The sequence below is a fragment of the Vigna unguiculata genome, chromosome 2, assembly GCF_037176805.1.
Source record: "Vigna unguiculata cultivar grain cowpea cultivar isolate G323 ecotype 2 chromosome 2, ASM3717680v1, whole genome shotgun sequence".
NCBI lineage: Eukaryota > Viridiplantae > Streptophyta > Magnoliopsida > Fabales > Fabaceae > Vigna > Vigna unguiculata.
In genome coordinates this window covers 23,188,660-23,209,526 of record NC_140793.1, presented here as the reverse complement: position 1 = coordinate 23,209,526, position 20,867 = coordinate 23,188,660, and the positions used below count along the sequence as shown (strand labels likewise).

Below are 20,867 nucleotides of genomic sequence, written 5' to 3'. Positions count from 1 at the left end.
TGGGGTTGGAATTCACCTATATCAACTTCCCCAAATCCAATGAGACATAAGATTTAAGCAAGAAAAAAAAAATCTAGCAACCTTCTAACTCAACAAACTAGAATCATCCAAATACCAATTAGGGATATCATGTAAATTATGAGAATCAAATATATATTTTTTTATAATTTAAGTGTATTACATGAGATATGAGGTAAAGTCCAACAATTACCATTCGATGTCTACAAGACTTTAGTAGTGTAACGAAGATGTTTTTACTTCACTATTGCTCTAAGTCACAATTTAAGTTATCAAGTGGTGAGAAACTGAAAGAAGAGTTTTAACACACCATGACATGTGTAAATGTGCAGACTTAAGTTATAATGAACTTCCTTGGTCCATTATTCTTAGGTTCAATTGTTAATTTAAGTATTAATTTGCATAAGATGTTTGTCTCTTGTGTGTCATACTCAATGTTAGTCATCCATAAAGCATTATTAGTTGATATTTTATTTGTTGAATATCTTTTATGTATATATTCATGTCTGGTCTATATGGTTATGTGTGTTATTTTTTTAGTGAAATCAAATTGTTATGGTTTGTTCATTAAAACATTTTTTCTATATATAATTTATTATGTTGGAATTGTATTCTAATAGTTTACCTTGTCTGTGTTATTGTGTTGTGAACTACTATGGTTGTAATATATACACAAGTCGATAGAACAAAAGCAGAAAGAAATTTGAGTTTTACGTGTGCCTATTTTTTTTGTAGAAGTTTGTATTTATACACATATATTTGGTATATTTTTAAATTTTATTTTGAAAGATTATATGTTTTGTGATAGTGTTACAAAATACATAATTTTGTGAGGGTATTACATAAATGAAATTAACATTCCAACATATAAATAAAAGAGATAAATCATAAAAATATACAAAATACCAACAGAAGATACTTATTAGTAGAAATTATATTATCTTCTTAGAATTATCAAAATCTAGATTTTTAGATTCAAAATTTGATGATAAAAGCTCTATAGAATTATTCATAACATTAAAACAATTATTTACTTTTAATAAAATTTGATACAATTCATATGAGGCTACTATTATAAATAAAAGAATTATTAATGTATAAAGTAAAAGTAGTATTATGAATTTAAAATCAATAAAAATATTTATTGGACTTAATTAAGTTATAGCCCGTCATCAATATTTTCAATTAAGTACTTATTACAAAATTTGTCCATTAAATTCAAGTTTTTTAAATTTTTTTTAATTGAAGATGTTTAATTGTTCTATTAATTGAGTGATGTGGTTGTTTCTCTATCATCTTAATTGTCTCCACATGTTAAAGAATTTCAAGTATCGTTGCTAACATAAAAATGATAATATAAAACGACGAATGACTTTTATTATTTGAAATAAGGTTGGATAACATGATTGTCATGCTATCATATGACTTTCTTATCATCACCTTCAATCATGAACTATCTGAGCATTGATCGGAATGATCTGATGCTCCTTGGTAATTCCCTTGTCATACATTATGTACACAGATAGGTATCAATACTTGATATAAAATATATTCATACAAATATTTAAATTTATATATTTTACAATTTTTAATATTTTTTCATATATATTTTAAAAATAAAATAAAATATTTCTCTCTATATATATATATATATATTAAATTTTGTTTATATATAAATAAAGCCTCCTAGAATGATTTCCATTAGAGAGCATGCAATGGTTCGGAAGCATTATAACATGCTTTATATTTATACAAAATATGTATTTAAAATTACATACAACATATGTATATTTTATTTCAAATATTTAAAAATTATAATCATACACATCTGTCTTTATCTTAAATACAAACAATAATTTTTCCAACATTTAAAATTTATATTTACACATATATTACTTTTTGAATCACTTCTAAAAGTATTAAATGCTAAATTAACTTCTTTTATTTCTTTTTGAACATATTAATCTTTACTACAAGACTTATTTAACTAATATAATTCATCCAAAATAGCAAACAAACAATTAAATTTGTCTTTACTTTTTTTATACTTACATACTTAACACTAATCAATTTTACTGCAAAAAATCAACAAACTTAAACCAAAAAGAATAAACCATTAGAAAATGAAGGAGTCGGATGAAAAACACAGTCGCGTTATACCCTATCAGGGAAAGAGAATCTTGATGAGAAAAGATAATAGGTTTTGGAGAAAAAGAGAATAAAGATTTAATATCAAGGTAAAGTTGATATAATTGCAATATTGCTTCCATTGTATCGACGCTCATAATGACTAATAATATATGTACAATAAAAGATTTTAAAATAATAATTTAAGATAAAAGAGATATTTAGAATAATAATTAAAAATAAATTATTTATAAAATAATTAATTTTTAAAATAATTAAAGATAAAATTAATATTATAAAATATGAATACAAAAGAAATTTTTTTTTTATATATATTATTATAGATAATGACCGACAGATAACACACAGATTAATAATACGTCACTACAACAAAAATAACTTTAGACAACGGCATAAAATTATGATATAAATTATAAAAACCGTGGTCTAAAGATTAGACCACAATTTTTTAGGTGTGGCATAGGTGAGTGTAGCTATAGATAATAGACAACGGTTTGTAGTATGACAATATTTTTAAAACCGTTGCTTAAAATTCTCACAATAGACAACAATTTTACATGTTGATTTTATACCTTACCTATGTTTTTAGACTACATTTTTACTAGTTTTGTCCACGTAGTTTAAAGCAACAATTATATAATCATGGATTTTCATGATATTTATACATCATTTATAAAAATGTTGTTCATTATATGTTTAGGCTACATTTATTTAGCCGTTATCTATTTTAGTGTGGTTTAAACTATAAATTGTTGTAGTGTGTGAAATATTATACTAAATACCAATAATACCGGTGGAACAACGTTGATACATGCATATTTTACTTCAAACAAATTCTGAAATATTTAAAATCATAATCTTACACACTTTTCTTTTATGAAATTTAAGTGTCTTAAATCACCCTTAAGGAAAAGGAAAGACAATGAAAACCTTATACCATGGATTCTGTATAGGGTCACCATCTCTGTTTAGCCAAATCTTTTCAACAAGTACTCCACTTGCACCTCTTTAGTGAGAGGCATAATCCGGTTTTCAAAGAGATTTGCAATTAAACTTGGCTTGATTTTATAGGTAGGTTTGGCTACATTATCTGCTTCATCAATCATCACCACTTGGCCAAATGTTTTGGCCTTCAGTTCAACTCTCTTCTTCATTATTGCCTCCACAGATTCATATGTCAGAAACTCTAGCAACAATTTCCTGTCCTGAAAGAGGTTCAGAATAGTGCAACATCACAAAATTAAGTAACTTGAGCATATTTAAAAAACAATAAAAAATATGAATTAATTATACAGAAATTCACTTTTGCTTTAATTGCAGCTTCATATTGAGAAGGGGCATCTTGAAACATTGCCTCAACGACAAATTTGCCATAGTGAATTGTCTTAGAGAGAGCCTGCAATGGTGCTGAAGTATTATAATACATACTCTAAATTTTGTATCACACTATGAAAAAAGAACTCCTTGTAGAATTTAGTAGAATTATTTCATCACATAGCTCTGACCAAGTGATCTATAGTTCACTCCTGCCTTGTTTTTCCAAAACGTTGATTTCAGTACAAAATAATCTAGTTTCAAGTCCAAAAGAGCACACGTTGGAGATGAATATAAAAATAACTCATGTAACAATAACAAAACTTTCATGTATTTTGACCTCATAACACACCTTTTTATGGTATAGAATTGAAGTTTGTGAGCACTATAGCTTGAAAAGGAGTATTGAATGTTAACATTACACATGAATCTTAACAGTACCTGTAAGCAAAGAGTGTACAAACAGCAATAGATCCACACTCATCATTATTTCCTGCTTTTACCAATTCTGGGACGATTTCGTTAAAATACATACTCCAAATCTCATTATTTATATTGATGGAATGAGCATAGTCATGCAGAACCTAGGAATGAGTACACAGAAAAATGGAAGATAGATTAGTCAAAATACAACTGGAACAACCAAAAAATTTTGATCTTACATAACATGATAGAAGATAGAAATCCAAAACCTGTGGGTATTGCATATGTGGAAACATTGGCTTGGGTAAGTATTGAGGAAAAAAAGCATTTTCTTCCTCACTCTTGTATCTTCCCACCTGATTCCAAATGGAAGAAAAGCAAAAACAGTCAAATGATGGCTCTTTTTCATTTAATATATTTTTACTGTGTTAGAATTGTAATAACCTGAGCATGGAGCTTTTCATTTTGCCTGACCATGTACTCAACCAGAGACCCTTTGAATAACATGTCATTGTCATATGCTTCTGAATCTTGAGAATACTAAGCTCTCTCCAAGAGACAGAATATTATGGTATCCTCCCGATGAATCAAAGAGTTTCTGATCTTGTCTAAACTCAAGCTCTTACTTTCATGCATCCTCTTTTTACCTGAATGTCTGTATACAAAGTTGATCAATAATGTGCATCACACCTCAATGAGAAATTCATACAAAAAAGATTGAATCAGTCGGATGGTACCTGCTTTCGTTCAGATGTGTCAGTTTGGTACTTGCTTTTAAAAATGTGTCACAAAAATTCATCAAGAAATGCCAACACATATAGTTGAAATCAATTTTACTAAAAAAAAATATATTAAGAAATTGAAATCAGAAATACCCGATAGAAAATGAAGGAGTGGGAGAAGAGGAAGAACACATAGTCACTCGAGATCTTGTTAGGGAAAGAAAATTTTGATGAAGAAAGATAATAGGTTTTGGAGAAAGATAGGATATTGATTTGATATCAAGGTGAGGTTGCAATTGCAATATTGCTTCCATTGGGTTGAATTTAGTAAAAGTGAAGGTGGTAATAAGAATGATTATAACTGAGATACTGAGATACAACACTTTAACAAGACTAGCTGTGTGAAAAGATATCATACCAAATACCATATTTATACACAAAATGTTGGTGGAACAACCTTCACATATGTATATTTTATTTCAAACATTAATTTCTCAAAATATTTAAAAATAATAATAGTACGCACTTGTCTTTATCTTAAATACAAACAATAACTTCTCCAACATTTAAAATTTATAAATACACGTATTACTTTGTACATTACTTCTAGAAATATTAAATACTAAACTAACTTCTTTTATTTCATCCAAAAATAGATAACAAACAATTAAATTTGTCTTTATTTTTTTCATATTTACATACTTATTACTAATCAAATATACTAAAAAAATGCATCAACAAATTAAAATCAAAAGTCACTACAAACAAATGTTAATTCTGCAACCATAGTGACACAAATCCATCTACACACGTATAATGAACAAATGTCTTTTCTATTTGGATAGAAAAAAGAGATCAACAAATACATATTTAGTGGAAAAGTCCATATTCACACAACTTTATCTAAAAATGTATGCTTAAAAGAATACTAATGATTTATGCATAACATAAGAAGCAATTTTAAACATACTATTTAATTATAAAATTCATCAATGAATTTAGAATTCGGATAACTTTAAAAAAATGTATTTTTTTATTAAAGTCATTTTCTCTAACTAAAAATTAATTAAACTACATTTTAGTTTTCACATAAAACTAACATTATTAAAGAAAGATTAATTCCCTAGAAACAATCTTCTATGTTTCAAAATCTTTTAAAAAAATAAAAAAAATATAAGTATTATTGAAACAAACATGATATTGTTATTCATATACATGAACTAAGTGACCATTTAGACAGAGATCACACTATTATTTACAGATAAACTAAGTGATTATTAGGACAAAGATTATTTAGATATGGACTCAATATATGTTAAGTTATATCTCTAATCCATATTCTAAGAATAGTAAACACAGGCTCAATTTCAATGCCCCAAGAGTCAACTTCTCAGTTGTCTCTTCTCTGTACTGTGTGACATAATTAAATATTTTGCTTCCTATTGTATGCTGCTGAAACTATGATACTTATACCAATTTAATATTAATATTATCTTTGTTGATATATATATATATATATATATATATATATATATATATATATATATATATATATATATATATATATATATATATATATATATATTTATATATGGAATAAACTTAATAGATGTCAATTCATATAAACAATTTTCCAAAGCAAATGGCAATTACGTTGAAACTATTTTCTCCAATTGCCTTGTCAATAGCAACAAACTTCTTATTTACTTCAAGTAGTTTTACAATATGCTCACTCGCAAATAACTTGCAATTAAAAACCAACACTGGATGCCCACCAGCAAATATTAGATTAAATAAACGTACCACTAGTCACAAGAATTAATTAATACCACAAATATTCAACTCAACATGGTGTTAAACAATCCAATAATTCACTAATAGATAAAGCAGTCAACAAATCTCACTGTGTGGAAAAGTAGGTTAATTTGTTATTCAATATTTTGTAACCTATAATGCACATATACGATACGTATATCGGATACGACAAATATCTGATACGTCAATATGTTTATTTTCAAAATAATAGGATACAATACGTGATAGATACGTAATATATAAATATTGAAAAATGTACAATAATTCTTACAAATATAATAAATATATGATTGTTAACGTGTGAATCCAAAATTTCTAATTAGAGACCAACTATTTTGGTAACCAAAACCTGGTAGCTAATGTTAGTGACCAATTTAAAAACCAATTCATAATTGAAATTATTTTAATTATCAATTTAGAGACCAATTATAATTTTTTGGAACTATTTTAGTTGTCAATTTAATCACTATATAGTGACTAATTATTTTTTGTCACTAAAATTGTTCACTATTCAAATATTTTATTGTAATATACTACGACTTTATAAAGTAGATACTTCATTGATAAGTATTGTTAAAATATACTAAAGTATCAGACACGATACATGTCTAACACGGATATGTGATCAAAATTGAAGTATTGGTGCATCATAGGTTGTAACAATACAAAGGACTACAAAAATAAGAGACCAAGTAGTTTTATGCAAAACAAAGAAAGGAAAATAAAATTTTAATTATTGAAGAGTGGTAAGGCTAACGTAGATCATGGATAGTTTGTTAAAGATGACCAGACTAAGGATATTTTGACATTGTAGAAGGAGATTTAATAAAAGATTTATCATGCTATATGAGAAAACAAGTTGGTACCACCCTTTCCGTTCTTTATTTCTTTCCATTACGAATTGTTGCACATACAATATTTCACACCCAATTAATGACAAAAAAAAAAAGGTAATTATTTGACTTATGACAATGTTTTCGGAATCATCGATTAGCTTTTGTCCTTTGACTCCCCTCTCTTATGGGTAAAGTTGTCAAAACAGATAACTCGACCCAGTTTGACTCAATCCACTACGGGTTGATCACTTAGTAAGTCAATTTAACTTGGCGTACTTGTGTGACCCTTTATTTGTGAATTGGTGAGCCAACCGGCTCACCACAGGTTTAACCTGGATGAGTCGTGTTCTAAGTAAATCGGATAAAAAATCAACCAGTATTGAAATTTATAAAAAAAATTCAATCCAACCCGGCCTAAACCCGTGATGGACCGGGTTGGCTTGTGGGTTTCAACCCATTTTGACAACTCTACTTATGGGTTCATTCTTATTATCAAAATTGTTTGCATGTGTTCTTATTTCTAACAATTTTTTAATAACATGGAAGGTCACATAATAATGAAGTTGGACATTTGCTATCTCAACAACAACAATAATAAGAATAATAATAACAATAATAATAATAATAATAATAATAATAATGTGATAGGTGGATGCGAGCTATATTTGTGCATCGTAACCAAGCTAAACTACATTTCCAACAAGTCTATTTAATGGAATTGAACGGGAAACAAAACAAAATTGGGAAAGAAATGTGGATAACAGTTATTTGGACCATCTGGAATCATAAAATAGGAACAATGTTATTTTTAGGCAAAAAAATATAGATGCAGAAGAAATATTTTGTATGACACAGTTGAATGCATGGTCATGAATGAAACATAAACTAAACAATGTAACAATGACATATTCTGATTGATATCTTCATCCTATCCAAAGCTTAAAATTAATGTAAACCTATAAATAAGTTGGAGACACTATGAGAAATAGTCCTCATTGGTTATGGAAATCATATACACAAAAAATCTTGTCTTGTTTGAGTATGTCAAGTTTTATGCGAGGTTATATTCTCAACAATTGAAAATAGCACAATAGGAAACACAAAGGAAGCAACTAGAGCAAGGATTCATGGCTATATAAAGGAATTCACGTAACAAACCAACTTGTAGGAGACAACCAACATGAACTGTGATAAACATGGGCACTAGAGCTAATACCAAGGAATGTATATGGTAAGCATGTGGCCAAGCTAAAGGTTGGTTAGGAGAATTATCCCTCCATCATGAAATGTGATAAACTTGAACTACGATAACCATCATGAACTGACCCTCCATAATTTCACAATTTCATCATTTTACAATTTTGTAATTTTATAGTTTTATAATTATATAGTTTAATAATTTTATATTTGTATATTTTGTAATTTTGTAATTATGAAATTATACATTTTTATAATTTTATATTTTATAATTTTATATTTCATAATTTTATAGTTACATTTTATATTTTTATAATTTTGTTAAATACAATAAATATTTGGAAGAGATCTCGTCATCACGATCTTTTGTAATAAAATATTGTGTGGCGATCACGATCTTTTGTAATAAAATATTGTGTGGCGATAGTGCAAGATAACTAGCAGATCACAAAGTTAAGAACAACATTTAACTACTCAATTAAAATTTTTTCAAATTTTAATATAAATCACACAAATTTATTAGAAACTCAATTAAAAATTCTCAAATTTATCATGATTAAGAACACGCTTAAGCCTACTCATTATATAGTAATTGATTTTAGTCATATTATCTCAACAAATTTTTTAACAAACTTTTTTATTAAAAGTTCAATTTATGAATTGAAATGAAAAAATTTGAAAAACAAAAACAAATAATAAAAATATGATTATTTGAAATGAAAAGATTTGAAAAAAAAGAAATAATAAAAATATGATTATTCTAACGCTAAAATGACATAAATGTGACCAAATTACTATTCATGAAAAGTAACAATAAAATTAAACAGAAGAAAGATATGTGTCTTCTCACAAATCAAATACAAGTAGCTACTAGTTATCTATCTAATTAACTTTGCTCATGAATATTTTGGCCTTCTCATGAGCTTTTATCAAACACTTTCTAAACCTAGCTATATCAATGGTAACATTTTGTTCAGTCCAATGTACCCTTTTGTGAGGCCATTTTCTTTGAAAAGCACCTGGATCCTTGATCACCAAGCTATCAGCACCATATTTCTGCAACAAGCTACTCTCGTTCACCTCAATCTTGTACTCCAAGTATTCCACCCCCAAATACTTTGGTGGTTTCTCATAGTAAGTTCATGAAACCCATTCAAGTCCAATTGGCTTCACCTGAACCAACACTGACCCTGGCCTCATGAACAAAAAATTTGTTAACCCTGCACCATGCACCCCCAACAACACATCACTACCATGAATCACCCCATAAACTTTCGCCATAGGAGTGCTTCTTGATGGCTCAAACACATGCACACTAAACCCTAATTCCTCACCCACCTTGATCACGTCTTCTTCGTTCACAATCGCACGGCTGTGAGTTCTACTGATCACTGTCAATTGAGGCTTCTTCTTTTCTTTTGGGTACATAAATGGGGTACCCGATTTTGTGTACACTTTCCCTAGGAAATCACGGAAATCTAGAAGGGTTTTAGGGTTTGGTAACAACAGTTTTGGGTCTATGATCATGGGTCCATGCTTTATCAACCCTAAGGTGGCCGATGGGAAACAATGGACCGTGGATATGTTGTTTGCGCTGATGATCGAACGGTGGGGACTAAACGCAGATAATAACTCCGCGTACTTCTGAAACCACCACATCTTTCCCTCCGTCACCACAAGTGTTACATCTCGATTAGGGAATAGTGAATTGATGGTGATGAAGAGTGGGATGAAGTTCTCGTTTATTTCATGGTAATAGTTTCCTGTGTACCCGGCCGCACTGAATACGAGGGCTGGGATATGGTGTGTGACACCGCATGATAGCTTGGGTTGGGCTTCAATGAGATTGAGTTCTTTCACACCGGACATTGCTACTTTGTCACTTTTACGAGGGTAAGGACGGATTTTCAAGGGTGCATGGTATTTATCCTGTGTGTGAGGACCCACGGCAAAGATTGTTGAGGATGCGGAATCTAAAACTGTTGAGCCGTTGATTGTGCAAAGATCATATTCTTGATGAGAGTAGTCACAAGTGATTGCAGCAGCAGCTCTACCATTTACATTCCGATCAGGGACCGATCGAGAAATTGATAGCTTGGTCCTTAATTTCACATTCCATGTATGTTTATCTGTGTAAAAAAATTTTGAATTATTATTATTATATAAATAATTGTTTAGACCTTTATTGTATATTTTCTAAACTTTTTTTCCAATATAATGTTGTTTGTCAGTCATGACATAATTTATTATATATAAATTACTCCTGCTTTTATCATTATTTAATATTTAATTCATATATTTAATATTACTATTGTTTTCATAAATTATTTATTAATGCCATGTTTATTTATTTCTATTAATTTATGAGTAAACAAGAGTAATATTAAATATATGAATTAAATATTAATAATGTAATAAATATATATTGACAATATATAGTACACTTGTATTAATAAGTAAAAATAACGTAATGTAATATGTTAAATATTCTATGTAATATAATAATAATTATTATTAATAATCTTTTATATTTATAAAATGATAGAAAAATTAGTTTTGTGCATAATATACTAAATACATTTTTTTTTTGCGTGTAAAATGATAGATGCATATTATTTGTAATTTAATGTGAAATAAAGTTATATGTACTTTCATAGCGTCAGTAGTATTTGTGAAAAAAGTCATGATAATTTAACAAAATAATATAAAATATTAATAATCTAATTATCTTAATTTTAAATATTTTATTATTATTTTAGTCAATAATTTTAATAATTTTATTTTTATGCTAAACTGAATAATAATCAAATTACAACAAAACATCAGAAGAAAAGATATCCTAAACCCTAAACTCACACAACCGAAAAAAAAAATCATATTAATGCATAAATAACATTAAACTCTGATACTTTTGACAAACTTTTCTTTTCAAATTATTTCAAAATATATTTCTCTTTCCCTTTTAAGTCATACTAAATCTTTCTTTTTCATTCTATAAAATACTGTCACCTCAACATTATCAAAAGTTTATCAAAAAAGAAAATGTTAAAATATAATTTTCCAATAACATTGGACTACATGTGGATTCTCGACAAATCCCTACATCTGGAATTTACCTGTGTAAGTAGTTAACATCTTTTTCTTAGTTTTACTTATCTTATAATACAAATAGTTAATGCACTATACTAAACGAAGAAGAAGAAGGAAAAAAAAAAAATCTCTTGTACAATAAACTTTGTATATAATCATTCTAATATAATGTAGTATTTGTGGAATAACCTTGATATATAAGAGAAGAAAAATCAAAGCAATAGGATTTGTAGATTACCTCCTATGACAATAATCTGGAGAAAAAGGATGAACACCATTACTCCAAAACACAAAGCCAATATTGAAAATCTTGTGGTCTTCAATTCCTCCATTGATTTCGCTAATTAGAAAGCCATGTTTAGCAAAATTTTATCAATAACACACTAATTTATAACAAAAAAATAACAAATTAAAATTGAAGCTCTTGAAAATAAATTGATTATCTAAATAGAAAATTGCCCTTAGTTAATGATATACTCACTTTGAAGGCTTGGCTTCTCCTCTTTTCCCACTTTATTCCTCTTAGTCATGTTGATGTGACTCTTAAGATGAAGAACAATTGGAGCTTTAATGGTTGATTGGACAAGAAATATTATGGAGGCATGTTGGCTTTTATATATAATAAGAATTGATATCCATTCATATTAGGGTAAACTTGGTCAAATTATATCATTAACAACTTTTTATAAAATGAAATATAAAACATCTTGAATTCAATAATCTTATTAACTAGTTCATATATGCATTTTCATTGTTAGATAATACATTTATAAAAATTAAATGATGTGAAAATTTTCAAAAATAATGATTAACCTAATAAAATAATCTTTAACTATTATATTAATTAAATTATATTTTTTTTCTAATTTATTAAAAATTTAATATAGCTAAATTTTATGCATATATAATGGGATTGTATATATCACTCCAAAATATTTGCCAAGAATCCAATAACTAAAATTTATAGATTACAAACACTTTGATTTTTGTTTTAATGAATAAATTTTGATCCTAATTGTACTTATTTCAAGTCAAAGAATGATCTTTTTAGCAGTCAAAGGAAAAAAGAGAAAATCACGTGAAAAAGTAAGTAAACCCACGTTCAAATTTTCATTAGATCATTACATGTAATTGAGAGGTTATGAGTAGTGGCCTTTGATATTTTGGTGGTCTAAAATCTCATTAATTTCATTTTTAATTACATGACGTTGAGTTAATGAGTTGTCATTATTCCTAGCTTTTCCCTGAATTCAACATTTCATTAATGAATTTGAAATTTTATTGTACATATAATAAAGCTTAAATATATTTTATAAATTGTTGGATCGAGCTAAAAGTTTAACAACTAGTCTTAGACATATGAATATTTACTTTTGACTATTGGATTCTTTGATTAGAGGTTTGTGGTTAAAGAAATGATTTTTTCTGCTTTGATATAATTATTGAAAATATTGTACTTGAATAGTTTGCTAATGTAATAAAAAATAAATGACGAATTATTAACTTGTAAATTGATATAAATAGTAGGTGATTGATGTTATAAGATGAGTTTGGATTGAGGTAAAATACATATATATGTATGACATGGTGTGATGATTTAAGATTTATGAGAATGTGATGAATAAGTTATGTGTGATATATTTTATTTTTGATATTCTTCTTGTGATTTTGCTTGCTGTCTTGATAATTTTCATTTTAAATTAAGATGTATATGAATGGAATGATGAAGTAGTTATTCCTAGGAGGAAATTCTACCATGAATTGGCTCCGTGTGGGGGTATTGATGACATGTGTAGAGATGAGATCAATCTGACTTTACTAGTGATTGGAGTCATATAAATGTCAATGACTAGTTGTGAAAGTTGAAGGAGGTTTGTATTTAGAGTGTCGACAGTAGTAGAACTCAAGAGAGATACTGAATTTATCCTGTCATGCTCTCTCGGTCGGGAGACGACCCGTAGATGTTATAGTTATACCTCATGCGGTGCAGGAGTGATAGAACATATGCACATGTTGGGTCTCATAATAAAATAACATGTGACGACAACCAAGGATGGATCAAGAGTGTGGGAGGCCTAAAGCAAACTTAAAAAATGAGACCTTTATTTAAATTTTTTTTTCTATCTTTTTTTGATGCAAAATTAATTATTAATCTTTCAAATTATTATCTTTTCCAATAGATAATACGACTAATTCGTCTAACCTTTCTTGGGACATTGTTGATCTTAAATAAGTTTTTATTATCTTTAACTTTGAGAAACTTCGGCTGAAGCAACTGACACCGGAATTGCTAACATTATCTTAATTACTAACTACTCCTCTTTCTCTATTGTTGCTCTCACTTATATCTATATTGTTATTATCTTGTTCATTCAAAGAGCATCCACCTTTATTTTCTAATTCATTTTTCTTATCTATTTTTATAAATTTATTCATAACTCCTTTTTGTGATGCAATTAATGCCTGAATTCTTCTCTTTTTTTGAATTTCTGAATAGCCTAATTCAAATTTTCTAGTTGACATATCTATATATTTTTATATGAAATAAAAAATTATAATATATAAAATATTACTAAAGATAAGTATATAAAACGAATGAATTAAAACAATAAAACCTGGTTTTGGTTGTCTAGGAAGTAAACTTGATAGTAGACTTGTAGTATCTTGAAGTCTCAAACCTCTTTCTCCTTCTCAAGTCTCAACTCTTTCGCACACCAGTAGAGTTTATTTTAAGATTAATTATTAATAAAAATATTAAAAAAATTATTGTTCTTCGATAGTAAGTGGGCAAGATATATGAAAAAAAAAACTCTTGAAACCTATAAATCGAAAAGTACCGAAAAACAAAATTATGTAGAAGTACCACATTTCTAATTCAAATACAAATCCAAAACAAAATAAAAATAATAGCAACACAAATAGAAAAAAAAATACTAACTAGAGAGGATGAAAATATTCATACACACATGAGATTCAAGATGAGGAGATTCAAGGAATGTAATATACTAAAACCCTAAAAAAATACTCTTAGAAGAGAAGAAAATAAGGAGAGACAAGAGAGATCACATAGAGATAAAAGAAGAAAATAGAATACAAATTGATTATAAGAGAATAAAGATATCGCTAATCATCATTCTTTTCGTAAAAAAATTATAATTTACTAAATAAAGTTTTAACTTATTAATTATCATTTTTAATACCAATAAAAATTATCAAACAATAATAATTTAATTAAATTTTATTTTCAAATATAAACTTATAATTAATTTAATAGAACTATATTAATAATGAAATATTTTTTTTGGAGTCTTTTTTTTTTAAACATAATTTTATAATAAAATAGAGGTATATTAGTACTAAAAAAAACATTTGACACATTTTTTCTTAAACATAATTTTATAATTAATTTAATACAGAAATATTAGTAATAAACAATTTTTTTTTAGACCTATTTTGCTGGAAACCGAAGCGGGTGCTTTACTGACTTTACCCTTGAGTCGACTCTCACGATAACTTAACAAGATAACATGACAAAATAATTAATACATCAACCATTTATTAGACACATCATCCAATTAATAAAAAAGATAAACAATAGAGACTCAATTGAAAAATATAAATTTATTGAATAGTCAATAAACTATAAAAATTTATAAGGAACTCAATTCAAAATTTTTAAAATTTATAAAAAACTTAAAAGATAATTAAGTCTATAAAATATAACAAAATAAATTCCCTTTTACAGTAAATCATAAATAAGAGGAAAACGTGTTAGAAAAATATATAATAGAAAGTATTTCAATCCCACTTTTTGTTATATAATATATTAAAATAATAGAAGATAAAAAGTAATCCAATGATATATATTAAAATTGTATGTAATGCGTTTTGATAGCAAAATAAGCACTACATAGCCCTTGTGTACAGTAAAATTTACATTGTTCATCTAATATTTAAACCGATAAATCGACACAGCACCAGATATGCATGCTTTATTTTATGTTTACTATGCCTTTATGAATGAATGGAACAGCTCACTTCTTTAAAAGAAAGCACCACTTCGAATAATTATATGCATGCTTTATGTTTTTTAATGAACAAATTTTATAATAACAACCTTAAACTCATACCAACGATAACCTAGAAGACTAGCATGCATACCAAAATTATAATTACTAGTCTGTAGGTAACTATTGTATGAGTTTAAATACTATAATTTGATTATAACTCGATGTATTGAACTTTTATTATAAGACAATTGATATTATCTGCAACACATTGAATTTTTTATATAATCCAATTCCTTTCGAAAAATCCAAACAGAAACAATTTGGTCCAATGGTGTCAGGTAAATATTGGTTCTACTATTTTGCTCGAATCCGTTTATATAATTAATTGAGAGATATTTTCAATTCCTTTCTTTTTAATTCTTCTATCTATCAGTATTTTTTTTTAATATATGAAAAACATTAATTATCACTTTATATATACGGATTAGGATTTTTTTTACCTACCCAAAAACTTACCGAATTGTATCAAATCCTTTACGTTTAGCATAATTGTTTTAACAAGAAACTGATTTTTTTTTTTTATGAAACTGATTGAAAAGTATGAATTTGGTTTTCAGGAAACCAAATTTTAGACTAGATTTTTATTTCATATTAAAAAAACTAATAACGAGATTTTTGGATAAAACAATTATTTGAAAAAAAAATAATATAGTTTAGAATTCAGCTATTTTGAGATCAAATTATAACCTGGAAAAAATGTACTATCTCTATGTTTCTGGAGAAGTTTGTGAGAAGTTTGTTCGATGCTTTTTACAATAATACTCGATGAACTCAATCTACTTGACGAAAATTTGTTTACATTATGGCTTTACTGTGTGATATAAATAAGTGACAATAGGAAGAATCACATTGACTTGGAATAAAGATTAATTACAAATGATCCCTTGTAATAATAAACCGAAATATATAATTAAACTTTAATTGTAAAAAAAATTACTTTAACTGTAAACAAGAGAAAAACTCTGACATATACGTAACTCATGCTAAGAAAAACATTAATGATGAATGAAATATTAGATTTAATTTTTCAAAAAAGATATAATAGAAAAATATATAAGTTTATTTTTAATTGATTCTTTATTAGTTTGTTCTTATTAAATAATTAAAATTTTTATTTCTAGTCGAACTTTTATTATGTAATTTTTTTTATTGATCAGTCGGGAGACAAATATAATTATCTTACCGTGTCATGCATGTTACTTTTTTATATCCTATATTAAAAATGTAAAATTTTGTTATTAATATCAAATAATATATTTATTATTTTACATTAATCACAATATTAAAAAAAAGATAAATCTCATCACACAATTAAAAAAAATGGTAAGAAATCAAATAAAAAATATACATTTTTTGAATAACTAATCTACAAAATTTTAATTAAAAATAGTTAAATCTATAAAATACTCAAAATTTAATTAAATCTTCAAGTCCCCATGTTGTCACTCTACGATCCTATAAGTTGTTTTGCGTTGTTGTAAGCTTTCTTGAGGTATTTCCTAAACCTAACCAAATCCAATCTCAGGTTTTGCTCTTTCAAATAAACATTCATGGTGCTTTCGTTCCATGCTCTCCCATTCACAAAATCACTTTGCTTCTTGATCATCACATCTTCCCTGTCATATTTCTCAACCAGGCTACTCTCTTCAACCCTAACCCTATATTCCATGTACTTCAACCCCATTTCACCTACCTTGCCGAAGCACATTTCAGCCACCGATTCCAACCCTAATGGAACCACTTGAATCAACACACACCCTGGCTTCAGAAACAATGAGTGTGTCAGTGCCGCACCATGAATCCCAACCATCGCATGACTTGAACCAACAACTTCAAAAGCTTTGCTCAATGGGGTTGTAGCTGTTGGCTCAAACACAATCACATCAAAACCAACCCTTTGCATCTCCAACTTCACTTCTTCCATGTTTAGCAACAATCGTCCGTCCCCACCCGACCGATTCAGCAACACAAGACGAGGTCGTGGAAAACTACTGGATGAGACATTGTTGTCATTAGCACCATATGTTTTCCTTAAAAATGCATGAAAATCATGAAGCGACTTAGGGTTTCGCATCAGTTCTGGTTTTATGGTCATGAATCCGTGTGACACGAGGCCCAGGGTTGCATCAGGAAAACAATGGGTTTTGTTATCGTTATCTAGGTCAACGATGGGGTGCTTGCTAAATTCACGAAGTAAAGTTGCGTACTTGTTGACCCACCAATCACGAGCCTTTGAAATCACAAGCACCGCGTCTTTATCATGGAAGAAAGAATTGAGGGTGATAAATAGCGGGATGAACCCATCGTTGAAGTCGTGGAAGAAGTTTCCCGTGTACCCTCCCGCACTGAATACCAAGGCAGGGTCTTCGTGCTTCACGTGGCACGATGGGGTTGGTGTGCCTGCGGTTATGGTCAACTCCTTGATCCTTGACATTACAGGGCCGTCGAATTTTCGAGGATAAGGACGGATTTTTGTGGCCGTTTGATTTGGATCAACGGTGGTGGGATGTTGGATGAAAAAAGTGGAAGTGGTGGGGTTTAGGGTTGTTTCCACATGGATGGTGCAGATGTCATAAGCATAATGGGAGCGGTCGCAGGTGATTTGCCTCGGTGGAGGAGCCATTTCCTTCATCAGCGCTGTGCCTTGTGTGCTTGTGTTCAATTCAAATTCAATCATATCTCGTTCGGTTTCTGTTACTATCCAAAATACAATTAAAAAAAAAATTAGGATTATAATTTGGAATATGCTTCAAAATTTTAAACTACAGTTATATTTTTATAATTAAAAAACCAATAACTAAAGTTCTAACAAGTTGATAATTTTTAGATGGCAAAAATCACCAAATATTTCCTTTAATCTACTTGATTACGAGGTTCCTTACCACCGCAAGATATACAGCAAATACATAAATAGAATATTTTATATTTATTATTATAAATAATGATTGAGCACCTAATTAAGGTTCATTGTTCTAATAAATTCAGGACTAATGATATTTTGACAAAAAGAAATTAATGAAATTTTATAAACTACCTCTTTAGATAAAAAAATATATTACTTTATTACTTCACTTTGATTAAAAAATAAAAAAATAATTTATTTAATTCTATTTTTGTAGAAACTTTGTCAAGTTTGTAAAAAAATAATTTTCTTAGTTATCAACTTCCATTTTGTGTATGCTTCTTTTATAGGTTACTTGTTAAACTATATCACTTATTCATCGATTCAAACAAGATAAACATTAGACAAAAAGGAAGTATTACTAGAAATTCTTAATATTACATGAGAATTTTTTTGTAAATTTGTTAAAAAAAATTACAAGTAAAGAATTTTTCTGTCATTTTTTTAAAAGTTTTAATTGGCAAGTAATTTTTTGTGGGTAATCATTTTCTATAAAATTATAAAATTTGCAAATATTTCTTACAAAATTTATTGCAAAAAGTATTTTATACAAAATATTTTGTAAAAATATTGGTAGCAATTTCTTGTAATTTTTTTTTCACAACAAAATTTGTAAATATTTCTTAAAAAAAAATCAAAACAAAATTGGGAGAAAATATAAGTTTTTTTTTGTAGTGAAGGTTAAGACCCTGGTTAGAAATAAAATCAAAAAATTAGTTAAAAGTATTAATTTTACAAAGATACAGTAATATTTAGTTGAATTATATATAAAATGGTGTAAAGTTGGTGCAGTATTTTTTGCAAAGACTTTGTTTCAGCTAATTTTCCGAAATCTGCATGCGTACCTGGAGTAGTTTTTCTGGGTGCCCAGTTGAAGGTGACGAAGGAGGAACACTTGATCTGAAACGCCAAAAGAAGCAAGAACAGAAGCACGCATGGTAGGGTTAAGGTTCTCCAAATTCTCTTTTTCATTGATTTTTGGTTGAGTTCAAGCCTCTTTCTCATAATCAATGCTCATAGAGTAAACTGCTTCAGAAAATAATTTGTAACTTTGGTTTCTGATTTCTGATGGCAAGATCAGAATTTATGCGAAAGCTTTGACCAGAGAAAAGGGACAACCGGAGAAGGAGATTTTATGTACACAAAGAAAGGAGTGAGTGAAACGTGCTAGTGTGAGGTAATAAGATTCTCTTTCCTTTAATCAAGTATTGACTTTAGTAATAGAATGTTGGATAATAAAAAACTATTTTCATTTGGAAGACAACCTCAATTCATGTTTGTTGTCATACAATAAACAATTACTTTTATAAAACATTATAAAAGTAAGCACTAACCTCCCATCATTCTCACTAATACATGAGAGTTTGCTTTACTATTGACTCATAGGTATAACGGGTATTTTGTAAATTACGGAGTGCAGGAAGAAATTAATGGGGTGCAGGAAGTAGCACTTCTCTTGTATCTTCCGTTTCGGTACAGGGCTAGAATAAATGGACTGCTCCGATGGACATTTTTTGTTTCTTAGAATAATTATTGAGTTTTTCTTCACGTGCCTCCTTAATATTTAAATTGATTATAGAAGTAACCTTCCGATTATTTATTCTGAAAAATTTTAGAACAAGTTTTTCACAATTTTCCAAACATGATTTCCATAAAAGAATTTTCAAAACAAAATTTTTTAAAGAAAATTTTCATAACAGAATTTTTAGAACACAAAACATGTAATCCAGAATAAGCTTTTCAAAATATATAATATATCTTCTTGATAATTTTTCTGAAATGAGCTTTTCCAAACCTAGAAAATAAATTCAATAATGAACTTCTAAAAATGAGTTTTTTTCCAAAATAAGTTCTCTCTCTTCTTCTTCTTCTTCTTCTTCTTCTTCTTCTTCTTCATCCATAGTAGAGAATGGTATTTTAATCTTTCTGCATTAGTATGCAGGTTAAGTTAGTAATGCGGGGGTGTAGAACGACAAAGCCTAATTCCTTCTACAAGATTGGCCCAACAAATATCCTTTGTTTTTGGCAGATGATACTGTTTATTGTCAATTTCTGTTCTTTAGCTGGCCAGAACAAATACTTTTACACTTAATTGTAATTTTTTTATATTTTACAAAATTCCTAATTTAATTTTTGATGTATATATTTTTTTTGTTTTAGTCTCTTAACTTTTAATTCGTAATTTTGGTCATTGAATATTACTTGTTTTTATCCCATTTCACTTTGTCATGACAAGAGAAACCAAAAGCTATGAATAATTGCTCTGAAAATTTACTAAAAATACGGATAATTAAATATTAAGAAATCAAAATTAAAAACAATAAAATTTATT

At 28.0% G+C, this 20,867-nt stretch overlaps 2 protein-coding genes and 1 pseudogene across 3 annotated transcripts; all 3 read right to left on the bottom strand.

The window, feature by feature from the left end:
- Positions 1 to 2,502: 2,502 nt before the first annotated feature.
- On the bottom strand, positions 2,503 to 5,008 carry CM3 (chorismate mutase 3). Its single transcript, XM_028058985.2, is given in 7 exon segments — positions 2,503 to 3,371; positions 3,470 to 3,562; positions 3,922 to 3,938; positions 3,941 to 4,064; positions 4,173 to 4,259; positions 4,348 to 4,558; positions 4,779 to 5,008. Coding segments are annotated over 7 exon segments (930 nt in total). The 5' UTR covers positions 4,940 to 5,008; the 3' UTR covers positions 2,503 to 3,134.
- A 4,347-nt stretch (positions 5,009 to 9,355) lies between these two features.
- LOC114174557 (xylan glycosyltransferase MUCI21-like) lies at positions 9,356 to 12,093 on the bottom strand (annotated as a pseudogene).
- Positions 12,094 to 16,954: 4,861 nt separating this feature from the next.
- On the bottom strand, positions 16,955 to 19,719 carry LOC114173038 (xylan glycosyltransferase MUCI21-like). Of its 2 annotated transcripts, none has more exons than XM_028057234.2 (2): positions 19,381 to 19,719; positions 16,955 to 18,330 (listed from the first exon to the last, which is right to left on the bottom strand). In XM_028057234.2, the coding sequence occupies exons 1-2, from the start codon at positions 19,538 to 19,540 to the stop codon at positions 17,081 to 17,083; spliced, it is 1,410 nt and encodes a 469-aa protein (XP_027913035.2). In that variant the 5' UTR covers positions 19,541 to 19,719; the 3' UTR covers positions 16,955 to 17,080. The 2 variants fall into 2 exon arrangements, with proteins under 2 accessions (XP_027913035.2, XP_027913036.2); XM_028057235.2 differs by having other exon boundaries at positions 16,955 to 18,324.
- Between the last annotated feature and the right edge of the window lie 1,148 nt (positions 19,720 to 20,867).

Coding starts and splice junctions, on each gene's coding strand:
- LOC114173038 (XM_028057234.2), bottom strand. CDS start 19,540: ATGAGAAAGAGGCTTGAACTCAACCAAAAATCAATGAAAAAGAGAATT. Junction 18,331..19,380: donor ACCCAGAAAAACTACTCCAG/GTACGCATGCAG, acceptor TATTTTGGATAG/TAACAGAAACCGAACGAGAT.